The 27,542-nt window shown below is 41.3% G+C and overlaps 1 protein-coding gene across 3 annotated transcripts in view; it reads left to right on the plus strand.

Annotated features, from left to right (window-relative positions):
* LOC111863423 (dipeptidase 1) overlaps positions 1–18,514 on the plus strand; it is a 399,898-nt gene extending 381,384 nt beyond the window's left edge. For 2 of the 3 annotated variants that reach the window (XM_023849743.2, XM_023849742.2), the window contains exons 10-12: positions 2,819–2,903; positions 15,984–16,122; positions 17,934–18,514. In XM_023849743.2, the coding sequence (XP_023705511.1) occupies positions 2,819–2,903; positions 15,984–16,122; positions 17,934–18,204 (495 nt within the window). In that variant the 3' untranslated portion in view covers positions 18,205–18,514. Of the gene's footprint in view, positions 1–2,818; positions 2,904–10,783; positions 10,860–15,983; positions 16,123–17,933 lie in introns of all 3 variants that reach the window. The other variant, XM_023849744.2, reaches the window with a different exon arrangement.
* The last annotated feature ends 9,028 nt before the right edge of the window (positions 18,515–27,542 follow it).

The following is a 27,542-nucleotide window of genomic DNA, read 5'->3' on the forward strand; positions in this document are numbered from 1 at the left end:
TAACCTGGCAACGGATATATAACAGTCTCACTGTCACTTCAAATCACAAGTGAAGTCTTCTTTCCACAGCCTAATTCCTTCCTTGCCATTTCTTCTCAGTCACTTTAGACTTCCATCCCCAGAACTTGTCCCATTTCACGACAACTACTAACTGAAAATAACTTCCTCAACCTCCGACAGCAACCAACTCAAATGACCTTCTTTGGCCCATTATAGTCTCTTGGCACAGGCCACGCAGAAAACAGAACCTTTCTATTTTTGAGAAGGCTTGTATAGTGATCCGTTGCCTAGCAATAGGCATCATATTTTTGCGAGCGTTGGCTCCGGCTGGAATGCGTTTACCGAGTCGTTGCCTAGCAACGGATCTATACGTCATATTATTTGGGCCGTGCCTATCTCAGACAGTTATAGTCTGTCGGGAGCATCTTCGAGGCAGCGTCGTCATCAAATAATGACGTAGTTCGTTGCGTCATTGTTAGAAAATTATAAAATTTTACTTACAATATACAATGGGATCCAAAATCTCCAGACCAGAGTTCTTTTTGAACATCTGGGACTTTTTCCAGTAAGGTTGCCTACTCAAGATGTGATGTACGGTCAGAGATGTTTTCGACAGACAGTGAATAGGTAAAGTTGTCCCTGTGCTTAACTAATTAAGCGCTGTTCAATGAAGACATATGGGGGAGTGGATGTATACATCCAGATTTTCTTGACCTCGACCCTGGTTGTAGGTGAATGGTCAGCTTCACGCCCCTGCCGCTTTACCCCCTGGGAAAAAGACCCCGGTACCCATTGGATAGGAGGCTGGGTGGGCCTCAAAGTCGGTCCGTAACTCCGACCCCTCGGTCGTACAGCCCGCAGCCAGTCGCTATACCGACTGAGCTATCCCCACCGACTGAGCTATCCCCACGCCATAGCTCAAGACAGTAGTGGCTGACCCCTCGCCGCGGATATCTGAGTTTGACCCTAGCGTAATCTACATGGAATTTATATTGAACAAAGTTATACGGATGCAGGCTCTAGGAGCGCATCGTTTTCCCCTGCCAATTTTCATTCCACCAACATTCCGTGCTTAAGTATCATCAAGGGTTGTTTCAATGAGACTATATGAAGCCGTAGGACAAAGAGTTCATGTCTCGTCCAAAACCTACAAATAAAAGTCTTTGTTCTGAAATCCAAGAGGAACGCGTGCCGAGCGTCCTCCACGACAAATGTCTATACTGATAGAAGTTTTCCATGTTCTTTCTCAGTCATTCCAAGTGAATACAGTTGTGACATCCAGAAATAAGTACAGATTATCTTGCTGTAACCGATATCATATTTCGTCATCCTCTGGCGATCTCAACCAGGAGACATGTTGCTGTCACTAAGGCTGTCATGGACGCTCGTCGTGTTTGCGTCACTCTCGAGTCGACTGCGCTCCAGCTTCGTGATCGGTATGGGTTCACAGCCCGGCACGGATTTCGGAAATCTGGCCTGAAGTTTGTTATCGTCTCCCCCAGCCTCTATTGTAAAATTCCAGCAGAATGTTCCAAATTAGCCCACAGCTGTTTATTTTCTTATCGTCTCCTTTTTATTCATTAATCTTCCTGTAATCTAACGCTTATAATCTGAGCTTAAATAAGTCAAAGAAGAAGGTAAAGGTAAAGTCCCTGTGCTTAACTAATTAATTAATAAGCATTATGCCATGAAGATATAAAGGAAAATGTAGAATAACTCCCACTCTTCTTGACCTCGGTACGAGATGGAGGCAAGTAGTCAGTGTCACGCTCCGGCCTCTTTCTTTATTCCTGGAGAAATTGTCTCCGATACCATTGGTTATGTGATTGCGTGTGCTTCAGAGCCGGTCTGGACGCTGTAAACAAATCGTAATCCATTTTGGTCAAACAACAAGCTATAGTCCAGTCAAATGAAATATAACATAGCGTAGTATGGTATACTTACTTAGCTAGTAGGGCCACGCCATAGCTCAAGCGGTTAGTCGCTGGCTTCCCACCGCGGAGGCTCGAGCTCGATCCCGGGTCTGGCCAAGTGGGTTTTGTGGGGGCCAAAGTGGCGCTGGGGCAGGTTTTCTCCGAGTACTTCGGTTTCCCCTGCCAATCTTCATTCCATCAATTGCTCCACAATCACCCTCACCTATCATCTGGGGCTGGTACAATAGGCCAGAAGTGGCCGCAGTACAAGGGACTTAGTCCCATCCCACTAGCAATAAAAAATATACCAGTGAATCAGTCAGAGTGTGAATCATCAGTCAAATAGGCAATATGTAAGTCAGTTACTAAATAAGTATGTCAGTAACCCAGCCAGTTAGTAGTATGTCGGCCTGTCAGTAAATTAGTCAGTCAATATATGAGTGAGCCTGCCCATCAGTAAGTCAAATAGTTAATCCAGTCATTCAGTAAGCCATCCATTTATTCAGTTGCCAATGAGGGATTCAAGTCAGTCAGTAAAACAGTAATTAAGTTAATGTCATGCCGGTCACGGTAGCCGAGCGGTCTAAGGCATGTACTGTCTGCGCTCGCTTGGAAACCGGGATCGTGGATTCGAATCCCACTCAGGGCATGGATGTTTGTGTGCGTTTTCCTGTGCTTGTGTACAGGTAGAGGCCTTGCGACGAGCTGTTCACCCGCCCAAGGAGTCCTACCGAATGTGTAAGATCTAGAAAAACCTAAGTGAACGGAGAAGTTCATGGAGGTAGGCCTAGGCCCACTGGGGCTCTAATGCCAAAGAAAAATAAAGTTAATGTCACGCAGTTGCTCGGACTTATTCAGCGATTGGATTTCGAATCCCTATTATAAGGCTCCATCTCTATGTGCAGGCTGAGAACGGTGGTCTCATGATGGTGGCCTTCTACCCTCACTTCATCAGTTGCAGCGAGTCAGCGACGCTTCAAGACGTTGTCGGTAAGTACAGAGAACATTCTTATCCCCTTTCGTATCATATGTATTTAAAAATGAATTGCCTGTTTTAGTAGTCTTTAAATGTGAACCGTGTTATCTGTAGCAATGTCCTACCAAACCAGTTAACAATGCAACGCCGTGTAAGATAAATTTAAGGCCATGAGAAATATACTTCATGATTTATATCTGACTGTAGATGAGGTATGGAATGGTGAATAGATTTAGTGACCACTTACATGTCGTAAACACAAATAACTATAACAGCATCGCTGAGTTCCATACTTTACTCATACAAACCGCTGCACGCTAAATCTTCTCCAGCCTGCAGTGTCTTCACTAGTCGTTGCTTGTAACAGCTCTCACGATGGAGATTTTTCAGCTTCTCTCCTCACGTTGCTGTCCCCTGGTTAACACTCCACTTAATTATAGCGGCATCTCTCTCAACCTGCCATGCAGAAGTCAACTCTCATCTGACTGGGTCAGAGTCGGGAGTAGGGAGTCGGGAGTAGGGAGTCGGGAGTAGGGAGTTCGTCCTTGCGCCGAGCATTCTGAGACTCACGACCAGCATTTTTTATTTCAACTGAACACTTGCCGTCATAGTCCTTATGTAACATCCTCTCTGACGAAAGGATGGGTCTGTCGTTCACAGTTGCTGCTGTTCATCTCCAGCGCAGTCATTCTCAGGTCCGAGCCCCGCGAAACTAGTGACCGCATTTTACTGCTTCAAATTCGAGACTAACCCCAATCTGGCGGGTGAGGTCCCAGTAATCATATCCCCCAGGAAGAGGGTGGCCCAGTTATATCCCAAGGCACTGGGTCCCTTTTCGTCGCCTCCTACGAATCGCAGGGCTATTGTGTAGGTATTCGACCCCGCCTGTACAAGGCCCTGACTGGGTCACCCCATTTGCCTTTGAAAGCCCTGGGTAGAGAATACAGTTTCCAACAGTAACTCTGTTGTTTCATGTGTGTTCTTTGCCGCGGGAACGTGTTTACTGATCCGTTGTCTAGAATCCGCCGTCCTTCATTCGCCTATCTCGCAGTCATTGCATAGCAACGGCTGTGCACGCTACAATACTAAAACGTTCTCATTCATCATGGATGTTCTAATAACTTTGGAATGGAGACGAAATGACGGCAGGTGTCCCAATATTCAAGACTGAGGCATCGGCATAGGGTTCTTTCACATAACCTGGTAATAGACGATAAATGATCTTACGCTTTTCTCAATTCTTCCATGTGTGCTACATGTCCACCTATCTCCTTATTGATTCTTGGATCCTGTTAGGTAAAGAATGCAAATTATTTGCTTAATCATTGCTGAATTTCCTCAAGCCTTCCCTTGTTTACTCCTCAAATTCACTAATTACTTCAATTATGATGATTTCACATGCTGAGACTTGATCTTGGTCCGAAACAAAGATAGCCCTTTCTTCCAGTTGTTGCCCGAATAAGTCTGTATTTACTCAGTCTGTGACGAAACGTCCTCCTGTTACAGAACCCGAATGTTCATTACAGTACTTTAGATATCCCACCATTGAACCCTATTCTTAACCATTTCATTTCACTCAAAATAGTCGCAATATATTTCTTCAATAAGGGGCACGCAGTAGCGGAGTTAGTTGAGGCACTATGCTACAAGCCGCAAGGTCATGGGATCGAATCCCGATGAGGTGGATCCTTTCAATTTACCTCATCCTTCCAGCCGCACTATGGCTCTGGGGTTCGACTCAGCCTCTAACAGAAATGAGCATGAGGAATATTCTTAGAACATAGAACACCAGGAAGACCAAGACGTAGGTGGGTAGACAACATTAAAATGGAACTTAGATAGGATGCGGTGCTATGGGCTGGATTGATCTTGGTTGAGGATAGGGACCAGTGGAGGGCTCTTGTGAACTCGGTAATGAAGATTAGGGTTCCATAAAATGTTGGGAAATTCTTGAGTAGCTGCACAACTAGTGGCTTCTCAAGAAGAGCTCTGCTCCATGTAGTTAGTTATTAGGTGAAGATCTGTACTTATGAATATCCTCAATAAGAATTTTTCTCCATAATTTTTACTTCCATTTCAGGGACAAAATCTCCCTCATTACTTTGTTCTCAGATATCCGTAATATAAATCAGAAATTAGTAATGTAACGTTGAAGAAGAGTATTATCTTCTGGGATATGACACCGTGTTGTCCGTTGAAAGTCGATCGACGTTTCGGAGAAACATCGCCTCCATCTTTAGGGTCAAATAAGCTGAGAAAGATACCAGTGTGAAAACACCTGCTTCCATGAAAGTCAATCGACGTTTCGTAGGAAAGTATTGTCTCCATCTTGAGGGCAGAAGAACAAGCCAAGTAATAAATAAGCATAAAGCAGGTGGCAAGTGATATAGACGTGACATTTTCCTCTGAAACGTCTGTTTACTTTCAACGGGCTCAATGCATTATATCCCACAGCACAGAAATCTTCAGTTCTCATCATTTCATGGACCTGATAATATTCGGTAAAAAGTACAAATTTTTAAACTCTGCATTGATGAGTTTTCCCCATGCTATTGGATAGAACTTTTTTAATGAGTTGCTTCATGCTGATTTAGGAATTGCTAGGGGCATGTCAATAACTTATGCCACTCTTCATCTCAAGCAGATAACTGCATCAGCTTCAGTACTTTTATATAATACAAAAGTAAAGTTATTCCTATACTTAATTAGGCACCATGAAGACGTACGGGGAATAGATATATAGCTCCACCATTCTTGATCTCGGCACTTGATGTGAGTGAGTGGTCAGCTTCACGCGCCGGCCGCTTTATCCTCTGTGAAATATCTCCTATTTCCATTGGATAGGAGGCTGTGTGGACACTAGAGCCGGTCTTGACGCTGTAGAGAAGAGACAAATTTCTTACCCTTGCCAGGAATCGGACCCCGGCCTTCCAGCTCGTCGCTATACCGACTGAGCTATCCGGGCTACTTACATTAGTGTGATACCTGAAAATATTATGAGACAGTCACTCTCAGAATATCGTGAGTTTTCTAAAATGTGACGGAGAAACCCCTGCAGCAAAGACGTTTAGTTGGAACAAAAGCAATTATATACTGCAGAAGATCGAAGTAGAAGCGGTAGCCTGTACTTTTTTGTTGGGCTTAGAACTTCTAACTCTGGACCAAGGCGTAAGAAGAAAGTAAGGGGTGTAAATAAAAGAAGACAAGTTAAATTATCGAAGTTTCTCAGAAAAGTAAGAAACGCAGAAAGATGAGACTTTCGTGATAGTTAGTCATCTGTTTTTCGGATAAAGTGCCTTATGTTCCACTTTCCTTCTCTGATAATGAAATACATGTGTGCTTACAGAAACTCACATTTTTATATGTCTATGGGTTTGCCTCTAAATAACTTTTGAACAAATTAACGTCTGACTGTGAATCATTAGACTTATCCAATTTAACTATTATCAGTAATACTGTGGCATGTAGACTTTGTCAGTATAGCGACTACCCTTCAACCTGGGCAGTCTAGGAATTTGTGTGATATTCCCGGCAGGAACAAGAGATTTTTCTTTCCTCCACAGCGTCCAGACAGGCTTTGGGGTCCACCCAACCTCCTATCCACCGCGTATCCACGGTGACGCTTTCTGCGCATAAAAGCGACAAGGGTACGAAACTAACCACTTACCTCCGTGTAATGCCGAGGCCAAGCAGTGTGGAACTATACATCCACTCCTCCATACGTCTTCATTGCGTGGAGCTTAATTTATTAAGTGTAAGGAAGACTTTAAACTTACTCTATAGGATCTCGTCTGTACTTTCTTTCGGAACTCCACCTCAGCATTTTGTTTTGAAATGCCTTATTACCAGCACAGTGTTGATTGCTACTGTTTCCACTTGCCGCATTGTTCTCAAGACTGAATGAAGATATAAACGCATCAACGTAATATATTGGGCTGTGAAAAGGATATGACCTGAGTTGCTCCTTATTTCACACAAGTGAGCAGTCTACAAAATGGAGTTGTCATGTCCACTGAAGCAGTTTTGCAGAAAGTCTATGTTACGTGATGCTGGAGTCTGCAGGCCCGCACCTCAGCCTCTCCAGTAAGATGCATTTACGATTCATAAAACTACACGAATGGGAAGGTATGTCAGGACAGGAGTTGAATGTAAAAGGACTGTAATTCTGCAAAATCGTTTTATTGGGTGCCTCACGTTTCAAGCTGTTTTATTGTGAAACATAAAATGAGGCAAACCCTCCCACCTCCTTCGGCCCCGACAGTGTCCATTATCACCAGAATTTTAGGCAGTGTCAGTTCAACTAATCCTTAGAATTGGCCGTGCCATAGCTCAGGCGGTTAGTCGCCGACTTCCCGCAGCAGCGGCCCGGGTTCGATCCCGGGTCTGGTCAAGTGGGATTTGTGATGGACAAAGTGGCACTGGGGCAAGTTTCCTCCGAGTACTCGACAGGAGGCTGTATGAACCTAAGAGCCGGTCTGGACACTGGAGCAGAGACAAATTTTGCTTCTGCCGGGAATTGAACCCCAGCCATCAGGCCAGCAGCCCCTCGCTGTACTGAGCTATCCCGACTTTTTCAATATACTATAAAAGGTAAAGTTGTCCCTGTGCTTAACATCTTATGCAGTATTCCATGAAGGCGTATGGGGGAGTGGATGTATAGACCCATATTTTCTTGACCTCGGCACTAGTTGGAGGTGAGTGCTCAGCTTCAAGTCCCTGCCGCTTTACCCCTAGGGAAAGGGCCTCCGGTACCCGTTGGGTAGGAATTTTGGTGGACCCCAGGACCGGTCTGGAAGATATGGAGAAGTGAAAATTCTAACCCCCATCAGGATTCGAACTCCGACCCCTCGGTCGTCCAGCCGCTAGCCAGTCGCTATACCGACTGGGCTATCCCGGCCGTAAAATTATTCTTCATAAATCAATATGGCTACATGGCGACAGTGCAGTACTTTGAGGACATGTGAAACGAACCTAACGTGAACGTGTAGTAATATAAGAGACTCTTCAGAAACCAACGACAACGCTGATGAAAGGCTAATAATAAGTCTGCAGGATTAGAAATCTGTGATTACAGCAGGTTTTGTAAGTTTTAATACTAACTCATTGTTCTGTGTGCACATGATTTCAAAATGCGCTTTAGTAGCGATTGTTGCCTACATCACAGGCGGAGAGCGCATAGCAACTTATAATGCTCCACTGTTGCTGTAAAAGGAAACATCTGTTCGAAACCCTGAAGCCACTACATAATAGAGGAGGCCAAGTTTCGAACCATGATTTATTAGCTCGAACATGAAGGAGATTACTGCATGTCATTGTCAGCCACCTCCAACTAATGCCGAGTACAGTAATACGTGAATCTATATATCTACACCCCCATACGTCTTCGTGGTGTAGAGCTTAACTAGCTAAGCACATGGACAACTTTACCTTTGTCATTGCCGTTTAATTAATATTCATGAATCGGTAAGTCCGAGGTTAGAACCTCGTCCACGAAACCGATTATTATTATTATTATTATTATTATTATTATTATTATTATTAAATGATTCGTGGTTTTCCCCTGTCCCTTTCCTGAGATGTGTTTTTGATATATAGCCCTACGCTTTACTCCTAGAGTCCTAAATAGAAGAGGAGGGCTTCATGTTCAATAAGAAATAGTTCAGTAGCAAAAATTTGACATACTTTGACAGCAGTATTTTCAAAATCAGAAACAAATTATTCAAGTGTTGAGTGGCCAGTAACGTGACACGGCTGAACGCAGTTGTGAAGTTGGCAAGGTAAAGCTGTTTTCCCACGAACGTTTTTGGCGCGTCTTAGAGAACGGTTGATCAGTCGTGTGGCTGTGCGGAAACAGCTCCATTTCAATCAGTGGCTCGCCAAGACAAGCCACAGAGGCTCGTGAGCAAGGAATCTAAGTAGCAATATATCTTTATCTGTGGCGGGAACAGGGGCTGGGGGCGTCTCTTTCCCACAGCTCCAGTCGTGTGGCTGTGTGGTAAAGCCTCTTCTAAATCAGAGCCGTTCAGCTCCCTTATGCACCCCACATGCGTCCCGCCAGTGGTTCAGCGTGACAAGTACATCTATTCCCTTGAAGCGCTTCCTTCCTCTTGAGTTTCGTCGAGTGAACACTAACCGCAGTGACTATGAAAGTGCAGTCTTCTGGGTTGCAGCACCGAGTAGTGAGAAGTATCATATTATATGATCTTATTTATTTTTGGTCTCTGACATTAAGGGAGGAACATAGACTGAGGCTGTTGGAGAACAGGGTGTTAAGGAGAATATTTGAATCAAAGGGAGATGAAAGCACAGGAGGTTGGAGAAAACTGCATAATGAGGAGCATCATAACTTGTACTCTTCTCCAAGTATAATTAGAATGATCAAGTCAAGAAGGATGAGGTGGGCAGGACATGTAGCACGAATGGAGGAGACGAGGAATGCGTATAGAATATTGGTGGGAAAGCCGGAAGGAAAGAGACCACAGGGAAGACCAAGGCGTAGGTGGGTGGACAATATTAGAAGGGATCTTAGAGAGATAGGATTTGATGGTATGGATTACATAAATCTGGCTCAGGATAGGGACCAGTGGAAGGCTCTTGTGAACACGGTGATGAACCTTCGGGTTCCATGAAATTCTGGGAAATTCTTGAGTAGCTGCACAATTGGAAGCTCCTCAAGAAGGGCTCAAATCCATGAGTAAGTAAGAAAGTAAGTGAAGTTTCCAATGGTTTCGAATGTGTAGCGTCGAATGATGAGATGACTATTGATAATGAATTTATTAAACATGGATGGAAGTGGTCGTGGACATAATTTGAAACACAAAAATAGTTAAAAGGGATGACGATTGAAGGTAGATGCAGTCCCTATCCTCATATTCGAAGATTACGCAATAAGGGCCTGCTTGTTACATGGCTTTCTCTTTTACCCTGAAGATGGAGGCAGTACATTCTTCCTAAAAGGTGGTTAATTTCTACCGGACTACACGGCATCACGTCCCAGAGAATGGTGCTTTTCATGGTCACCGACGTAAGAAATTTCCGTCCTGTTTATTGTCTCAGTTAATTTGGAAGCACTGAGGAAAATAACTTGTCAAGTTAGTCTCTATCCGAGTCGAGATTTGAGCTGGGATCTCATGAATACGGAGCCCAAGCGTGAACTACTCGACAGCAGTATTAGGTTCCATATTTCATAATGCAAAGAAAACGTGCTTCGTGGAGGACGAAATCTGATTCTGGACAGTTGCCTCATATGTGAGGGTTGAAGGTGAGAACATCGCCCCAGATCTCTTGCATATGTAGACACCGAACTGGTGAGAAACTTCCAGCTTCTGTTTCAAGCCGAGGATTCCATTCTCATAATAAAGGCTATCACAAAAACACTGTAACGTGTGAGAAAACGATAAAGTTGGTAAAGTGAGCACTACGCCATGAAGACGTATATACAGAGCCACATATTCTTAATGTCGATACTGGACTGAGATGATTTGTCAGCTTCACACCTCGGCCGCTTTCTTCCAGAGTAGTTCCCGATAACCATCGGAGAGCTGGAAGCTGTGAGAAGAAAAATGTCTCCTGCCTCTGCCGGGAAACAATCTCGAACCTTCGGTCGTTCGGCCCGTAGCCAATCGCTATACCGACTGAACTATCCCATAGAAACTTCGTACACTTAAGAAAATGTCAGACGAGCTCGCAGTTGACGCTGTGCGGTTTGTGTTTCCCAAGGATTATACCCTGTAGGTTTATTCTTACCTGCTAGGACTACAATTTTACAGTCTTACATCCTTCGTATCGAAATATATTTCGTAATATATTATATTACGAATATATTATCGTTGCTAGGAGTCACGATGGTATTTCTGTGGAAGTTTAATCTGGTGCGTTGTGTTTCTGGTTGCAGCACACATCAACCATATCCGTGACGTGGCTGGGGTTGACCACGTCGGTATAGGGGCTGGCTATGACGGCATCAACATGTAAGTCACGTCTTGTCCACGCACTGTACTCAAGATAACAAGCAGCTCACAATTTGTACTCTGCACCTAATATTGTTACGATGATTAAATGAAGCGGGACATGAACAACGCAAGCAGGAAAGTCGAAATTCACGAGAAGGATGCTGAAATATAATTAGAAGAAAGTCGTCAGGAGAGGGAAGCGTAGTTGAAGGTTCATATTGAAATAGATCTAAATTAGCTTCTGAAATCACGAGCAGCTGAAGGGTCCTCTCTTCTGAGATGTGATGTATACTCCAGTATGAGTTCACTTGACGCCTTGTAGTCCGGTAGACATAGCACATAAGGTAGTTATTTCGTAGTCACCGCTGTGAGGACCTCATATCTAACAATATTAATGATGATCATTATTGGATTCGTCGGAGTTCGAGTCCTTGTAAGGGGATGAATTTTATCTTCTCCAAGTCGTCCAGACCGGCACTGCGGCCCACCCAGCTTCCTATCGAAAGGGTACCGGGAGCTTTTTTCTCTGGGGTAAAGAGGCAGGGGCGTGAAGCTGACCACTCACCACAAACTAATGCAGAAATCAACAAAATATGGATCTATACATCCATTCCACCATGCGCCTTCATGGTGTAGTGCTTAATTTGTTAAGCACAGGGACAGTTTAACCTTTTACCATTATTGGATTATGTAAGGACATTGCTTTATATGCATACTATAAAAAGTATCGAAATGTGATAAGAAGGTAGTAATTGAAAATATTTATTATTGGGTTATTAACAATATCGTTTCATCTGCATAATAAAAATATTGTCGAATGTGAGAGCAGGGTGGTAATTGAATAGCGAATATTTGAGGATCTGTATTTTCTCAATGCAGCAGTCAGCTGATGAATTAACACCTTTCGGATATTAAGCTGATACAAAGAGTACTGTAGAACAGAAAGAAACAAGATTGGCAAGCAGCACTCAGTAATTTGTATGTATGAATGTATAAGGAACGGGCCTTCTCGGCCCTTGCACCGCGACCTACAGTAGTCTATTTTGCTTCACTCAGTAATTTAGCACATGAGATAACTGCGTTCTTTGCGGTTGTATAAAATGGCTGAACAACGGGAACAATGAATTGCGTATTATTGAGTGTCTTGCATATCGAATAAAAAAGTTTGTGGAATGATTTATGGTTTACATGGTAATGTTGATTTTTAATTTATGCAAACTACCGTTTATTCTGAATCAATATTGTTGAAAATCGCAATTTTCCAATAACGTTTAGTGTAGATCTCTCATATCGAATTTCAGCAATATCTGTCAAACATTTTATGAGATACAGGAGAATCATAAATTTTTTGGTAGTCTGCCATATCAAATTTCAGCAAATTCTGTACGAAAATTTATGGAATACAGGGAGAAATAATTTATTTACCTAGGGTAATCGTAATGATTATCAAAAGAGTTTAGCGGAACTCTCTTGTATCAAATTTTGACGAAATCGGTCGTAAGTTTTAAACAGTTTAGACACAGGGACGGACTTCCACGTATGGTCAAAATAAACTCTTAATAAAGGAAGAGAGGAAAAGAAAGCTGGAGAAGTAAAGAGGAAACACTGAAAGAAAGGAAAAATAAAATGACTATAGAAAGAGCGATGAAGAAACAAATATAAAAAGCGAAAAAGATACAAATATACATTATTCACTTTTAGGTTACTTATCTAGCCTGTTAGGGGCACACGGTAGCGTAGTTTGTTCAGGCATTATGCTACAAGCCGGAATGTTGCGGGTTCGAGTTCCAATGAGGTGGATTTTTTCAATTTACAAGTACCTAATCGTTCCAGCCGCACCATGGCCCTGGGATCGACTCAACCTCTAACAGAAATGAGTATCAGAAATCTTCCTTGGGAGTAAAGGACAGCTGGCCGTAAGGCTGACAACCTTACAGCCATCTGTGACCCTATTGCCTAAACATGGGGAGTCTCGACCTCTCACAACCCTATGGGCCTCCACGGCTTGTTACAGGGAAAGCTTTTCCTTTACCTTTTATCTAGCCTCTTTAAATGTTGTAGGTGTAGGATGTTATCAAAAGGTGCTTATGTATGAACAATGCGATTTGGAAGGCTGCAGTCTAAGCCCATTTCAAGGCACAACTCACATTTTACTGGTCACATACGTCACATGGTAGCTGGCAGCTCGGTTGAGTTTCGAACTTTGTATCTCCTCAGTACAGGTTCAGAGCGTTGCTGCTATAAAAATCTGTTCCATTTTCTTCTAAATAATTAATTAACGTGGAATAACAAAGTTACACGTTGTTTGTAACAAAAATAATGCATTTTTGGATTTGTTTCATGTAGTTTATTACGTTTTTAGGTTATGAAAATTTTGTAACTATAAGTGTCAGAAGTTTGAGGAGCAATATTAAAACAGAAGGCTGAACAATTCCCATGATCACCATGTACCTCAATTTGAGCACACCGCTCTCTGCGCAACAATTGAAATGAATTGCGACACGAAATTATGCACTTCGCCCAAGTAATTTCCCCGGAGATGCAAATCCAGCACGGAGAGACAGAGACACGCGTATACTCGTATACCAGTGCAGATGTAGTGGCATGTTTCTCATGTATGAGGAAACTTTGTTGATTTATTCCGAGGTTGGTAAATCACACTTGGACGCATGTCCTGAAGTCAGACATTAGAATTTTCTAAGTATACGGAGCCTCTAGAAAAAATCGTAATGCTGTTCCACGGGACAGAATCCTTCTTGCGAAGTCAGCTTTCGCTCATATGGTCTAAAAGTTACCAGCCTTTTATGGATCCCCAAGATTCATTATAGTGTTGAAAGCAGGACTCCTCTATTCCATGTAACGAACCAGATGAATTCAGGCCACGAACTTACTCTCTATTTCTTTAAGGTGCGTTTAAATATTATCACCCATCTGCGCCTAGTTCTCCAAAATGATCTCTTTCCTATTATAATTTTGTACATGTTCATAAACATTTAAAATGCCTAATACTGTAAAGAGAAAACACGTGTCACATGTCAGACTGCGAGTTCATTGGTCTGTTGCCAGCACTGGGCATGTATGGACGACATAGAAAACACAGCCACATCTATTGTTGCGTGCTGGACCGTGTTTACAGAGCTGTTGCCTGGCAACGCGTTGATAAAATCCGTTACAATTCCAAATACAACATCACATAATGCTGCAATGGAATATTTATGTGCCGTACATCCGGTACTAATGACCGTAGAAGTCGAAATACTTAAAAAGATCCGTATTTGAATATGTATGGATTCTTTTAACTCGAGAAGGGGTTAGTCGGGAACTTGCTATACCGCTGTTATAACGCTTGTAGTTTGGGATATTGGACTAACAGAAAAGGAATTTCTTTATACCGCAGATCATCTGATCCTGTATTGGACTGGAATGTTTTGTAAGAACGCAACGTAGTTATAAAAGCGAGGGGACGCGACCAGTTTCCGCGTCGGCGCACAGCGGAAGCGAATTCTCAAGAAGAGGCGGAGCTTCTATGACCTCGTTTTAGCACTTTGGCCAGGTTGATGATCCATGTGACGCGCTGATGGATGATGAATGGCACGAGAGGACACACAATTTTGTTGTAAACGTACCGTCTACAGTAGCTTCACATTTCATCCACTAGACTGCGCTTTAACAAAGTTTGTTTATAAACACAACAATGCTTCAAATAACTTTAATGTCAGAGAGAGGAAGAATTCGTAGCGCTCAGAATATTCCAGCCTTCGTTCTTTATTGTGTAAAGTTACCACGACACTAAAAGATCGATTGGTGTGTTGAAAGTGCGACCATTTCGATTGTAACGGCATTTAGTTCGGTGGAAGAACTCTGACGTTTCGGAGGTAGCAGAAGACTCATTTTCGCCTGCATAATTTTGTTTCTAATTTAGTTTAGTCTTCGACACTGAAGATGGAGGCCCTGTATTCCTCTTAAACGTCAATGGACTTCTACCGAACTACACGGCGTTACGAACCAGAAGACTCTACTCTTCATAGTCACATTCTGAGAACGTCAGACTAACAGATTCTTGGGTTGTTCAATGACCGATTTTCAACCCATGAGATAATGAACTGCGCAATTATAGGTTGAAGTTGAATTATGAATTGGACAATATGTCAGCACGGCCTCTGAATTTGGAGCAAACAGCTAATGCTTCCTGTATACGCCGAGCGAGTTAGTTCAAGCGGTATTCCGGAGGTGCAAGGTTCGAATACCTGTTGGGATACTGATACTTCTGGCAGGTTCTTCGTTGTATTGCTCAGGGCTCAAAGTGAATGCAATCAAAGTAATATCTTAAATTACACTAGGTCCGTCGTCTTTTATATCAGTTACTGGTCATTACAATAAAAAGATAAAGCTATTCCTGTAACAGGACGTGGAGACCCAAAGTGTTGAGAGATTCCAGGGCTCCCACGTTTTCTAGGCAGTCGGCTCACAGATGGCGGTGAGGTTGTGAGCCTTACGCGCTGGCCGCCCTTTATCCCCGAGGAAGTTTCCTGGTACTCGATTCTGTTAGAGACTGAATTGACCCCAGGGCCATAGTGCGGCTGGAAGTGTTAGGTCAGTGGAAAATCCCAGTGACCTTATTGGGAATCAAAACCGCTACCTTCCGGCTTGTAACATAATGCCTCAAATAAATCATAGAATTCTAGTTACTGGAACGCTGTAAATTAAGCTACAAATAAGTTAATAATATATGTACCTGACTTATATGTCGAACACACACGAAGTTTAACAAAATATCTTATTAAGATTATCTTCACTTTCGATCCTGTCTCTCCTCCTCTTTAGTCTTAATTTTTTTTCGGATCAGAGTAATATGGGACTACAGGCTGGGCAGCCAGAGTTCGATTACCGGCAAGTGTAAAAGATTTTTCTGTACTCATAGCGCCTAGACCGGCTCTCGGGATCACCAATCTCCTATCCAATGGGTACCGCGGGCTCTTCCTCCTGGGGTAAATCAGCCGGGGCGTGAAGTTAACCACTTATCACTCTGTGTTTCCACTCTCCATCACGTGTGCATGGCGGTACTTTCTTACGTACCATTTCTACAGCTGTTTCAATTCAGTGTTTTATGTTGAAATTGGGCATCCTCTGGTGTGTTTGCAGCACACCTCTGGGCTTGGAGGACGTGTCGCGTTACCCCTACCTCCTGGCGGAGTTGCTGGGCTCCGGTCGCTGGACGGAAGCAGATCTGCAGAAGCTTGTGGGCAAAAATCTCATTCGAGTGTTCAGGAAAGTGGAAGAGGTGAGCCCTCCTTCCAGTGTCAGCCTTTACTACATGCAATGTTTACATAATTTCTTTTCAGTTAATCTCTTATCACTCTAATATCGCAGGCAGATTATAATTTTTACGTCTCTTAGTCGGCAGGAATGTCGTAATGTCACTTTCAGTTGCTTTTTCATTGCGCTCACTTCCGTTACACACGGACTACGTTCTGCATCTCAGTGGTATGCGCCTGCGCGTTGTCTGCTGTTAATATTTCCCTGTATATACTTCGTTTTTGTACCATCGATGAGACAGAGGTTATAAAATTAAGATGTGTATTATTATTATTATTATTATACGTATTATTAATGGAAAGTTTCAGCTCCTGGATCGTTCGAGGTTTGTTCGTGTCCTCTCATGCCTTGAGGTGTCCCCACAAAAAAGTCACAAGCCGATAGATAGGGGATCGTTGGGCCTTACGTTTTTGAAAAGGGGGAGACTGCAGTTACAGTGACTTCGGCGCGTTACGTCGACATGTTAAACAACTTCCTGCATCCAGAACTCCTAAGGCGTCGGGTAAACATGAGACAAATGTGGTTCCAACAGGATGGTGTCACAGCTCACACGGCGAGAGCGTTAATGGAAGTTGTTCGAAGCATGTTCCCCCAACATGTGATCTCCCGTTTCGGTGATTTTTTTACCCCAGCGCTCTCCTAATCTATTGGTTTGTGACATTCTTTTGTGGGGATCCCTCAAGGCAAGAGTGTACACGAACAAACCACGAACGATCCAGGAGCCGACACTCTCCATTCGTCAAGAAATCACAGCTGTGCCGGAAGACATGTTGGAGAATGGGATGCATAATTTTGTGGAGAGGCTCCAAATGTGTGTCCAGCAAGAAGGCCGTCATCTGACATTATTTTCCGTAAGTAATGTAGTAAAAATGCATTAAAATACCTTATTTTTGTGTAACTAAGAAGGTTTTTTCTTGAAAATCAATAAAATTATCCTTATGTGAAAAACGTGCGTTCTTCTGCTCCACTATATATATATATATATAATTAGTATTTTTGATTGGCATAATCATGGCAGCAATGAAATATAAAACAATTCAAGTTTTAAATGGATCAATGTATAAACATATTAATTTATTTCAACTTTTGTTTACTTGCGTGCTAAATATGATTGAGAGAAACGGCCCCGACTGCAAATATGTCGAGATCTTTGCCCATCGCGTTAGCAGCATAGGCGCACTGAGCAGAAGGCCTATGTTAATTAGAGGGACAAACACCAAACACTGATAAGCCCCTTAGATTGCTGAGAGGAACACGAAGACCCATTCTGAATGCAATTTCATATTCTATAAAATTATGACCTCAACAGCTATATTTTCTTTTAAAGAAATTGTGATTTTCAAGAAATGTCACTGCCATTTACTTCCAAGGAGATCGCGTTGCGTCCATATTTGTATTACTGAGGAGAGGGAATTAAAACTGCAAAGATAGAATATACTCTTGACCCTAGTGGCCATTGTTTAGGTAACTGTTAACCAAATATTATGTTAAATTGCTTCCCCAGTCATTATATATAAATAAAAATGTCGTTTAAATTAGACACGTCTTATTTTCGTCAGTATTTCTTGTTATGCCCATTGCCTTTAATTTTATGTTAAAGTTCATTTCTGCTATCTTTTAATCACACTGTTTTTTCTCAGTCACCAATCTCTCAGCTCCATACATGTACGTATAGTGACACTGCCGTTGTTTACCTTGCCATCCATTTTACGATTTCTCAACTCATCAATAAAATAATTTAGGTATATTCCAAGAAAAGTTTTTCAATTTTTGCAGGTTCGTGACAGATTGCTGGCGAACGGCGAAGAACCAATTGATGAACGGATCCCAGTTCAGGATGTATATGGGAGGACATACTGTCGTTACCCGGAAACGTGATAATGGACGTAACATTTGTGTTTTCAATAATGTGAAGTTCGGTGACGGGGAGGGACACGGCTCTTTCTACTTTCCGTTACGATCGAAGATGTCGGTGAGTGCGTCTGTTCCGGGTTTGAGTACTGTTTCTACCTGTTATGCAATATACGTGAACTCCATTTCCCAGTGAGCTAATGAATGAATCAACTGCTCCTATACTTGTTTCGGGCGCAAAGCAAGAATTATTTAAATTAATGAGAAAGAAAAGTTATATTACCTCTGTAAATATGCTTAAAATTAACAAGATTGATAGAAATACATACAGTATTACTTATGTATATTGAATGCACATTTTTATACAATGTGTCATATTTTAGAAATGTAATTAAAATTTGTACATCCAATTTACATGATTATGAACAGCAAAACAACAACATTATCTAAGTTAATTTTTGTTGTTTTAGTAAGTAATGGAGAATGTTATTGCATTTTATTTCTGCCTCCTCATTTATTCCACAAATTGTACAATTTTTTGAAAAATATAAATGTTTAAAATTTAATGTATAACGAATCTTGAATAGCATAAAGACATATATCATATTTCAGAATTAATATCATAATGAGATACCATTATATATCTGGTTACTTTTCCAAATTATATTTAAAATCAGTGATAAGTTACAGACTGGTGGTAGAAGAGAATCAGTGGCAGCTTGTGATAAGTGCAGAGAGTCAAATATATTAAGCTGTGACACGTTTTTCAGTAATTTGAACAAATCTGTGTACATAAATCTTGGCTGTAACTTTACTTCTACAGCATTTAGGTCTACAGAAGGAACACAGTTTATTATTTTTCATTCTTATTTGAAAATACTACAGATTTTAATTGACTAAATGAGTTAAACCATATATGTTGGCGTGGCGGTATCACTCTTTACTCGTGTTATGGAGGTGCTCGGTTTGAATCTCGGCTATCCTTATTGAGGTTTTTCGGAGTTTTCTCAACCCCTATAGTCAAATTCTGGGATAGTATCTCGATCAGACCACGACCGCCTATTTCTAAATCGTTTCCAAATTATCATTCGCCTCTCATCCATCCATTTGACACTGTGTAGTCTAGCTACTGCAGGGGTCATTGATAAGCCACGGATACATGAGTAAACAAAGCGTATACCTTCAAAGTACCTGTGTTTACAGTCAGTTACGTTTGTAACAATGTGAGTAACAATGCATAATATACTTTGGCAAGTGTATAATGGGGAAAGAAGCAAGGGTGGTTACAATTGAGTATATCACCTATGTGAAACTTTGTAGTTTATATGAGGAACAGAATATTGTTCGGATAAGTGAGGCCATACGTGTAAGTCACACGGAGAAGATAATGAATGAAAACAGAGTTTTGGTGGAAAAACATATTGAAAAATGGCGAACTGCGTGAAGAAGGATGAGAAGGGACGTGACTAGATAATGAATCATAGGATAATAATATAGGTGTCATGATTCTACCAGTACTGGCAGTTGTGTATTGTATTGTGACATGTCTAACCGTTGCTGGGCAACGGGAAGTGGAACGAGTTACCACGAAGACAGGCCCATAATAAACGGTCGGTTGCCAAGTTACGCAACAGTGGAAACGAGGTTACACAACAGTAATGAAAGCGGTGTTTGTGCCGAGCCGAGCCGAGCCGAAGCGCACTGGTTGCTACGCAGCGTTGGCCAGCAAAGCCTTTGTAAACACGGCGTCTCGCAACAGGGGAGCCCGTGTAGCGACTGTTGCTAGGCAATCGGTAAACACGACGTCACGCAAAAGTGAAAGCTATCACATAACTGTTTTCCATGTTGTCAGTGCGGAAGCTACATAAGAGGAGTATTCGTCAGGGAGAGGGAATAACCAGTCAGTTGCAGTCTAGCATTCGCCGGAGTGAATGGAAGCAGGAGAAGTAATTGTAATGCTGCCGATGGCAGTAATTGGGAGATTGTAAATTGTGTAAATGTAAGAGCGAGTGGAATAAATTCGCTTGATCCAAGACGTGAAATTATTTGTCGCGCAATACATCCAACACGTGACAATATGTATATATATATATATATATGTGTGTGTGTGTGATTTGTTTTGCTCGTGTTGCACTACCGAAAAATTCCCGTGCATAAAGTAGTAAAAATAATAGTCTCTCCCACCACTACAAATGTTACGGCCTGGACACAAAGTGGGATATGCAATTAAACTGCATTACATTTAGACTTTAATGAAATCTTCTAGATTATGCCACTGCGTATTCTTGTATGTTGTTAGAAAGTTTTCGGAGGAACACTCTGCTCCTATCTTCAGGATAGAACTTAAGGTTACGATGTATAACTTGAATACAGAGGCAACTTCTCCTCCAAAAAGCTGCAAAATACTGCATTATCTGGAGAGCACCGTGTCATAAGCCAGACTACCACAGCCGCTAAAACGTCCAGACCCATATGTATTAACACTTAGAAACACGCAACAACACACTTACGTGTCACTTCGTCCTGTACCTAAAAAATTACGATATATAGGAGGACAAAATTGCCACATTTTTATGCTGAAAATGTCCATTTTCTTAATCCAATTTAAAATCATATACGACATATCAGAAACTTGATCTGCTTCCACCATTTTGTATGAAAAAGGTTAAGGATCCTACTCATTTACATCCGCTAGACGGAGCTAGTGTCGATCACTAGACTAACTCTGTATATTTTACCCAACTGAGTATGATCCTTACTCTAGTTATACCTGATGATAGAAGCACGCCCAGCTTTCGAAAGTTCGTCTAATTTTAAATTTATCTAAAACAATGGATAATGTGGGGGGCACGCGGTATCGTAGTTGGTTGGGGCACGATGGTACAAGCCGGAAGGTAGCGGGTTCAATTCCCTATGAGGTCACTGAATTTTTTCATTTTACCTAAATTTTCCAGCCGCACTATGGCCCTGGGGTCGACTCAGCCTCTAACAGAAATGAGTACCAGGAATCTTCCTGGGGGTCAAAGAGAGGCCGGTGCGTAAGGCTGATAACCTCACTGCTGTGAGCCGATTATCTAAAGAAAATATGGGAGCCTCTACGTCTCACAACCCTATGGGCCTTCACGGCCTGTTATATTGATAGTTTTAGCTTTACATTAATGGATAATTATATAATAACAGATGATTGTCACAAACTTTTAGAAGATAAGCAGGAGAATGAGAGTCCTTCACTCCAATTTTTCCTATGGTTAGAACAATTCGCCTGTTTGAGTTATAGTAAGTTTCCCATAATGAATGTGATATACAGGCGACACTGCCTAAAAAACTGTTACGCACGTGACACATTGGTAGTATAAATCATGAGAGTAATGTCTTCAGATAAGAATTTGGAAGCCTGCGGTAGTCATACAATTACTCTAGAGACAACTAAATGCCGCCATGACAGATTTAGAGCAACTGCAATAAATAATGTCAACATTTAGACATTCAGACCCCCAGATATTCTGCTGATGCGGTAAACAGCCACGGTTCGTTTTTACAGGATCTGATAGTGGAATGGACGTTCCTGTACGCCATTTTAGAAACCTCTTTTTTTTCAGGCCTTCTCTGTAAGTTATTCTTCTATTAAAAACATTTATAAAACTCCGCTGTCAGATTGCAATACAAAGGACAAACAAGGGTTTCTTTGTTTGGACAGAAATTGGGGTCCATTTTGTCCGCCATGTTGGATAAAGTCTGTTTTAGTTGAGCATTACGCCATGAAGACGCTGATGGAGTGGAGTGGTGCTATAGCTCTGTGAACCTAGATGGAAGCAAGTGGCCACCTTCATACTGCGGACACACTAACCCTGAAGTAAAACCTCCCGCTGCCTGTGGGATAGGGCCCCGGAAGTGTCGGTCTGTACATCCGAGAAGAGAAGAATTCCTTCCCTTAAAGTGCTTCTTCTTTACTGTACAATTTCTTTATTAAAACCGTCACAACACAACTATATCGAAGTCAATGCCTAGTCTGACTCTGCTACATGTTTCGGCCACCAAAACCATCATCAGGAAAATACATCGCCAACATATACACAACCACTGAACTGAAGTTCTAATAAAATTGGATACAATAATATTAATTATATTAAAATACTTGGCCTAAAAATAAAATAAATTACATTATACAAAACAAAGGTTATAGTATAAACAAGAATAAAATTCTTCGATTGATGCTTTACATCATTTTCTTCACTGTATTGATTGAACTTGAATTATTTCAAGATACAGTCCAGGCATTCGCTTTAAGAGTCTGAGGTGAATAACGAAAATTAGTTCCAGAATACCTAGTATCCCGGCTGGCATGCAAACTAAATAATTTAACACAATAATATAAACGGGAAATGAGGGGTGTCATAACTTGTAATCTTCTCCAAGTATAATCAGATTGATCAAGTCAAGGAGGATGAGGTAGGCTGGGTATGTAGCACGAATGAAAGAGAAGAGGAATGCATATAGGAAATTGGTGGGAAGTTAATAAGGAAAGAGCCCACTGAGAAGACTAAGGCGTGGGTGGGTGGACAATATTAAAATGGATCTTAGAGAGATAGGATTAGATGGCATGGATTGGATTGATGTGGCTCATGATAGGGACTAGTGGAGGACTGTTGTGAACACGGCAATAAACCTTCAGGTTCCATAAAATGCTGGGAAGTTCTTGAGTAGCTGCAGAGTTGGCGGCTCCTCCGGAAGGGCTCAGCTCCATGAGTGAGTAAATAAATACGTAATATAAAGGGGAGGTTCTAACCCCACAACAGCTTTCGTGACGCATGTTCATGAGCTCTGTGTGTTTAGGCTGCTAACGCAGTTCATGCAAATCTACGGGTATTTTTAGAAACTTGTGTTTAATCTAAACAATTTTAAAGGGTAAGTTTTCTATGCTTTTATTTTTTATTTTATACTTTCCGTGCTTTGTGAAATGTCTCTTATGGCTGTTTGTAAGGGAGTAGGCCTATGAAACTAAACTGAAAGTGCCAACAGCATTTAGTATCCATTAGCTTTTATAATAGAATATTTTAATTAATTAAAGAAGTCATATTTCTTATGAAATTTGATCGGAACAACGGCTTTATCTTCCTTTCTCGTTAGATTAAGTGAAAAAAACGTTTAGAGGAACTTCTGAAATCCATGTGGACTTATTGTTAAATAGTATAGAAGCAGTTATTTGATACCTAAATAAATAAATAAATAAATAAATTACTTTTATTAAAGGAAAATTTTATTTATAAATACATTTCTTTAGCCTTTATTTCAACTGAATCGTACATTAATTATACAATCTTTGATTCTGAAAACTATCTCATTTTATCAAAATATTCTAATATGTGTTGTCTTTTAATCACTTTTCCATTTTTTCACGTGTTTTTCCCCATGATGCTTGAAAAAGGATATTTCACTGTTCTTTACAGAAGTCGTTACACGAGATGAACAGTGCTAAAGTGATATATGAAGCCTAGACTTAAAAGAAAGAATACGATCTTCTGGATGGTAAAGCTGTGTAGCTGGGTAGAAATCCACCGACGTTTCGGAGGAGTTATCGTCTTTATATTCAGGGACGAAATATAAGTCAGAAACATTTATACATGCCAGATTTGCGAAGAACATACTGCGATGGAAAGTGATGGTTTTTGTCAAGCAGTTCTTGTGCTTCTGTATTTTGTCATAGAGACAGTCAAAATGAAGAGGGTTTTTCATCGTAACTTGCTACAAGTAACACTAAATACATATCTGATTTTCTTGGAATATACGAAGGAAAGTCAGTAAATAGGTCACAAATGTATTTAAATATATGATATTCGACACTGAAAAAAGAAAACATTTATTCCTCGACGTATTCTCCACCCACATTGATACATTTGTCCCATCGCTTTACCAGTGCGTCGAAACCCGCAGCATAGAAATCTTTTGACTGTTGTCTCAGCCAATTCCGCACCTCCGATTCAAACTCTTCGTTATCAGCGAAACGTTTGCCACATTCTCGCCTCAGTAGTGAACCGCTTTGCGCGACAAACACTTCCCAACTTAAACAAGCAATATTTCTTCATGAATAGCCTTTGCACTGAGTCCTTTGTCCACAAAAAAACGCACAAAGGAACGCTGCTCTTCAGCAATACACTTTAAGCACTGTCGCCATTTTGACTACTGAAACCAACCTCTGAACGTGCGCATGCGCGTCTGCTATCTGCACTGTCATGAAGATGGAATGTTCTACTACTTAGTGATAAACAGAAAAGCTGTTATGGCCCTTAAAGCTGTTTTACTTCCATTTTCGACCTATTCACTTACTCTCCCTCGTATAATCGAATTAATAAACAACACTTTCACCCCTTTTTCCAAGTACATGTGAAGATGCTCGTATGATGCCTCCCTCGTGTTGTTGCTACCACGGTTACCATTGTTACCTCAGTACTGCCTTCCGTTGATACCTCTATGTTAAGTTGCTTGGAGGAATAGCCAGTAGAACAAAATTATGGTACTGTGCTAGCATTCAAACATGCCGATGAGTGAGCGATGCCGAGAGACAGAACTTTAGCTTTGCGGTGTTGGCGAGAACTTCCTTTCTGAGCTTCACTGCATAAAAACCAATTTCTAGAAATGACCAACGTTTCTTACGCACATTTCGACTATTGTCATTTTTGGCTTTAAGGGTTTTGAAGTTTCAAGTACTGCAGAAGATGTTTTTGCTTGCTGACGCTCACCAATAACGAAAATGATCACATTAAAAGAGATCATGTGTTCTGATTCAGCGGTTTCCCAATTTCAGTTTGTCTCAGACCCCTTTGAGGTGACTAAAATTGTCTGAAACCCTTGACCTATACATAGATTTAAAATGTGAGTTTATATATGATAAAAGTAACTCAGCGTATTTTTTTGTCTCCCCAATTTCGACGAACCGCGGACTTTAAGTTCCAGAGAGTGGCTCCAGCTCTCATTCAACGAAACGCTGCTCTAACAGGTAAAAGTCGTTCATATCACAGAAATTGTGAAAACCAAGTATCTCGTCTCTGGAGACCCCAAAGATCCTGACTGATAATTTACGTAGTTTTCCTCCGTCAATCCAGCGAATTCTGGAATATTTCCTCGAAGTTTCCACTCTTTCAAAGCTAATGGTAACGTCAGTAAGATATGATCTTCTCATAACGGTAACCATAAGGATTACTTTAGTGTGGGATGTGACTCCGTGTAGTCCGATAGAATTATACCAATGTTTTGGATGTGTGTGGTGCCTCTGACTTGAGGGTAGATGAGTAACATGCTGCATCCATCTTCAGTGTAATATTCTGCGGAAAAGATGGAGACTACAAACTACTTCTAAGAGCTTAGTAGAACACGGTAATAGAAGAAGTACATAGACTACATGTGTTCTATGCCGATATGCAAAGCAATGCTTTGTAACCAGGGATTCGGAACTCGTCCGACTGTGCGTGCCATAAATCAGGCGGACAGAAATCCATTTAAAGTTTCTCAGAAGAGTGATGGTGAAGATTGCTGCCTTCTGGGTTATGTGTTGCAGTTACAAAGGAAACAGCAGCCTCCATCTTCAAGGGTTTCTACGTTGAAGATAGAAGTAGCCGGTTCTACTCGAAAGTTTACACGTATCTACAAGAAAACGAAAGGCTTAACGTTCAGTCGTCAGTGGCGGCTTTTTCATGGTTTGTTTCACGATGTTTTCAACATCTCGAAATAAAGGCGTCGAATAGAATAGAAATGTTTCAGAGGCGCTTATGAAGTTATTGGGATAATAAGGCCAGGACTCGAACACCTCAAAATCGTTTTGATTTATTTGCTTTTGCCAGCCACTCTCTCCAAATTCCATTTCCAAATTCAGAAAGCATTGGTATAAAGCTAATAAAATTGTTAAATGTTGTAGTATCTAACTTATAGTTGAGTAAATTCTGCAGATAGATTTCACTGGGAATATAAGCAGCCGGAAATGACGTCCAGGCTTGATGTTTAGAAACCACGTACACCGAGAGGACAACGGACCATCTAGAATCTTCCATTACCTACCTATGATCAGCCACTGTGGTAAGGTCAAGGCCTATTTTAAGAGCTCCTCTTAAAGTTGAAGTGTCACGCAATTTCCTTGCATCAAACTCCTCTCCTAAATGTTATGCAGCCCGCGTACAGAAGGAGACATGCAACAGAAGGTCAAGGTGCATATTTCTATGTTAACAGCAGCCCACCACTGGGCTGTATCCTAGCCAGATTAATCCAGTTCATCTCTAATATTCATTATTATACTAACTTCTAATTTTTATAGGTCTGTCAACGTTGGATTTTATCCTGGAATTTTACAACCTCAGTATCTTCTTACTCACGTTACTTCTCATGTCTCAGTGCTTGTTACAAGACACACTTTTGTATTTTATTTACTTCATCTGGAAAAAATATACAAATCATATTGAAGATTCGTGTTGTATGAATTTCTCCAATCTCCTATTACTTCCTATACCCTTATATGAACAGTTACTTTCAGTACTTTGTTCTCAAACTCACGTAAACTATGGAAAGTGAGTTTATATGAACTCGGTCGCCCCGGTTGCGGATCCCTCTTCTAATCAATACCGACGACACAGGTGGATGGCTTTAAACGCGGCAAGAATATGCGCTAAACTCCTCTCGCTTTTCCGGTTCCATTACAAGCGGTACTGAAGGCTTCAGCTCATGAAAATAAAATTGAAACACCCCAGTATTTACTGTGGTCAAAGCTCTATATATAAGTACAATCACACTTTATTCCCATATGCGTTGCTGGTTACATTCTATCCAGGGTTACAGTTTCTGCTTGACAACAAATTGGAGGATCTCTTCTCTCAAGAGTATTAGCAGCATATGCATTAACCCTTTAAAGCAGTGGTTTTTAAAGTGTGGTCCGAGGACTACTAGGGATCGTCTGGGTCTCGCCAGAGCGGTCCGCGATCTTGTTTTGTTTTCCTGTTACGTATATCGTATATCAGAAGGAAAAAAGATATTGTGTTGGATGTTATTAGCATTTTAAAAAATCTGTTTATCTGGAATAATGGTGTGGTAAATATTCCGTACTGAATTTACGTTCGGGTATCTGTGTTACTTACGTATTGAAGACTCTGCTATTTTTTGTTATTTTTATAAAAGAAAATACATTGTAACAGGCAGTAAATAATACGAGTATGTGAACATGGTACAAACATTGAAACACTTTAAATGGTTTTATTTTAACCTTTTAAGTTTACTTGCAGATGGTTTAATTTGGAAAGATGAGTAGACAACTCAGTGCCAACTTCAGCGGATAGAGGGTGTCGCGTTGTAAGTGCAACCGATTCCCACGGCCGTTAATCTCGGTTTTCTAGACCGGAGCCGTTATTTTTTTAAATAGCCCTTTAATTATCCTCACGAGGCTGAGTGGACCCCGTTCCAGACCCACTACTTCTCAGAAAATGTGGTAGTGCCGGGAATCGAACCAGGGACCTCTGGATCTACAGCCAGGAACTATAACCACTAGACCACTTCGCC

This window comes from Cryptotermes secundus, unplaced genomic scaffold, assembly GCF_002891405.2.
Source record: "Cryptotermes secundus unplaced genomic scaffold, Csec_1.0 scaffold964, whole genome shotgun sequence".
NCBI classification, from domain to species: domain Eukaryota; kingdom Metazoa; phylum Arthropoda; class Insecta; order Blattodea; family Kalotermitidae; genus Cryptotermes; species Cryptotermes secundus.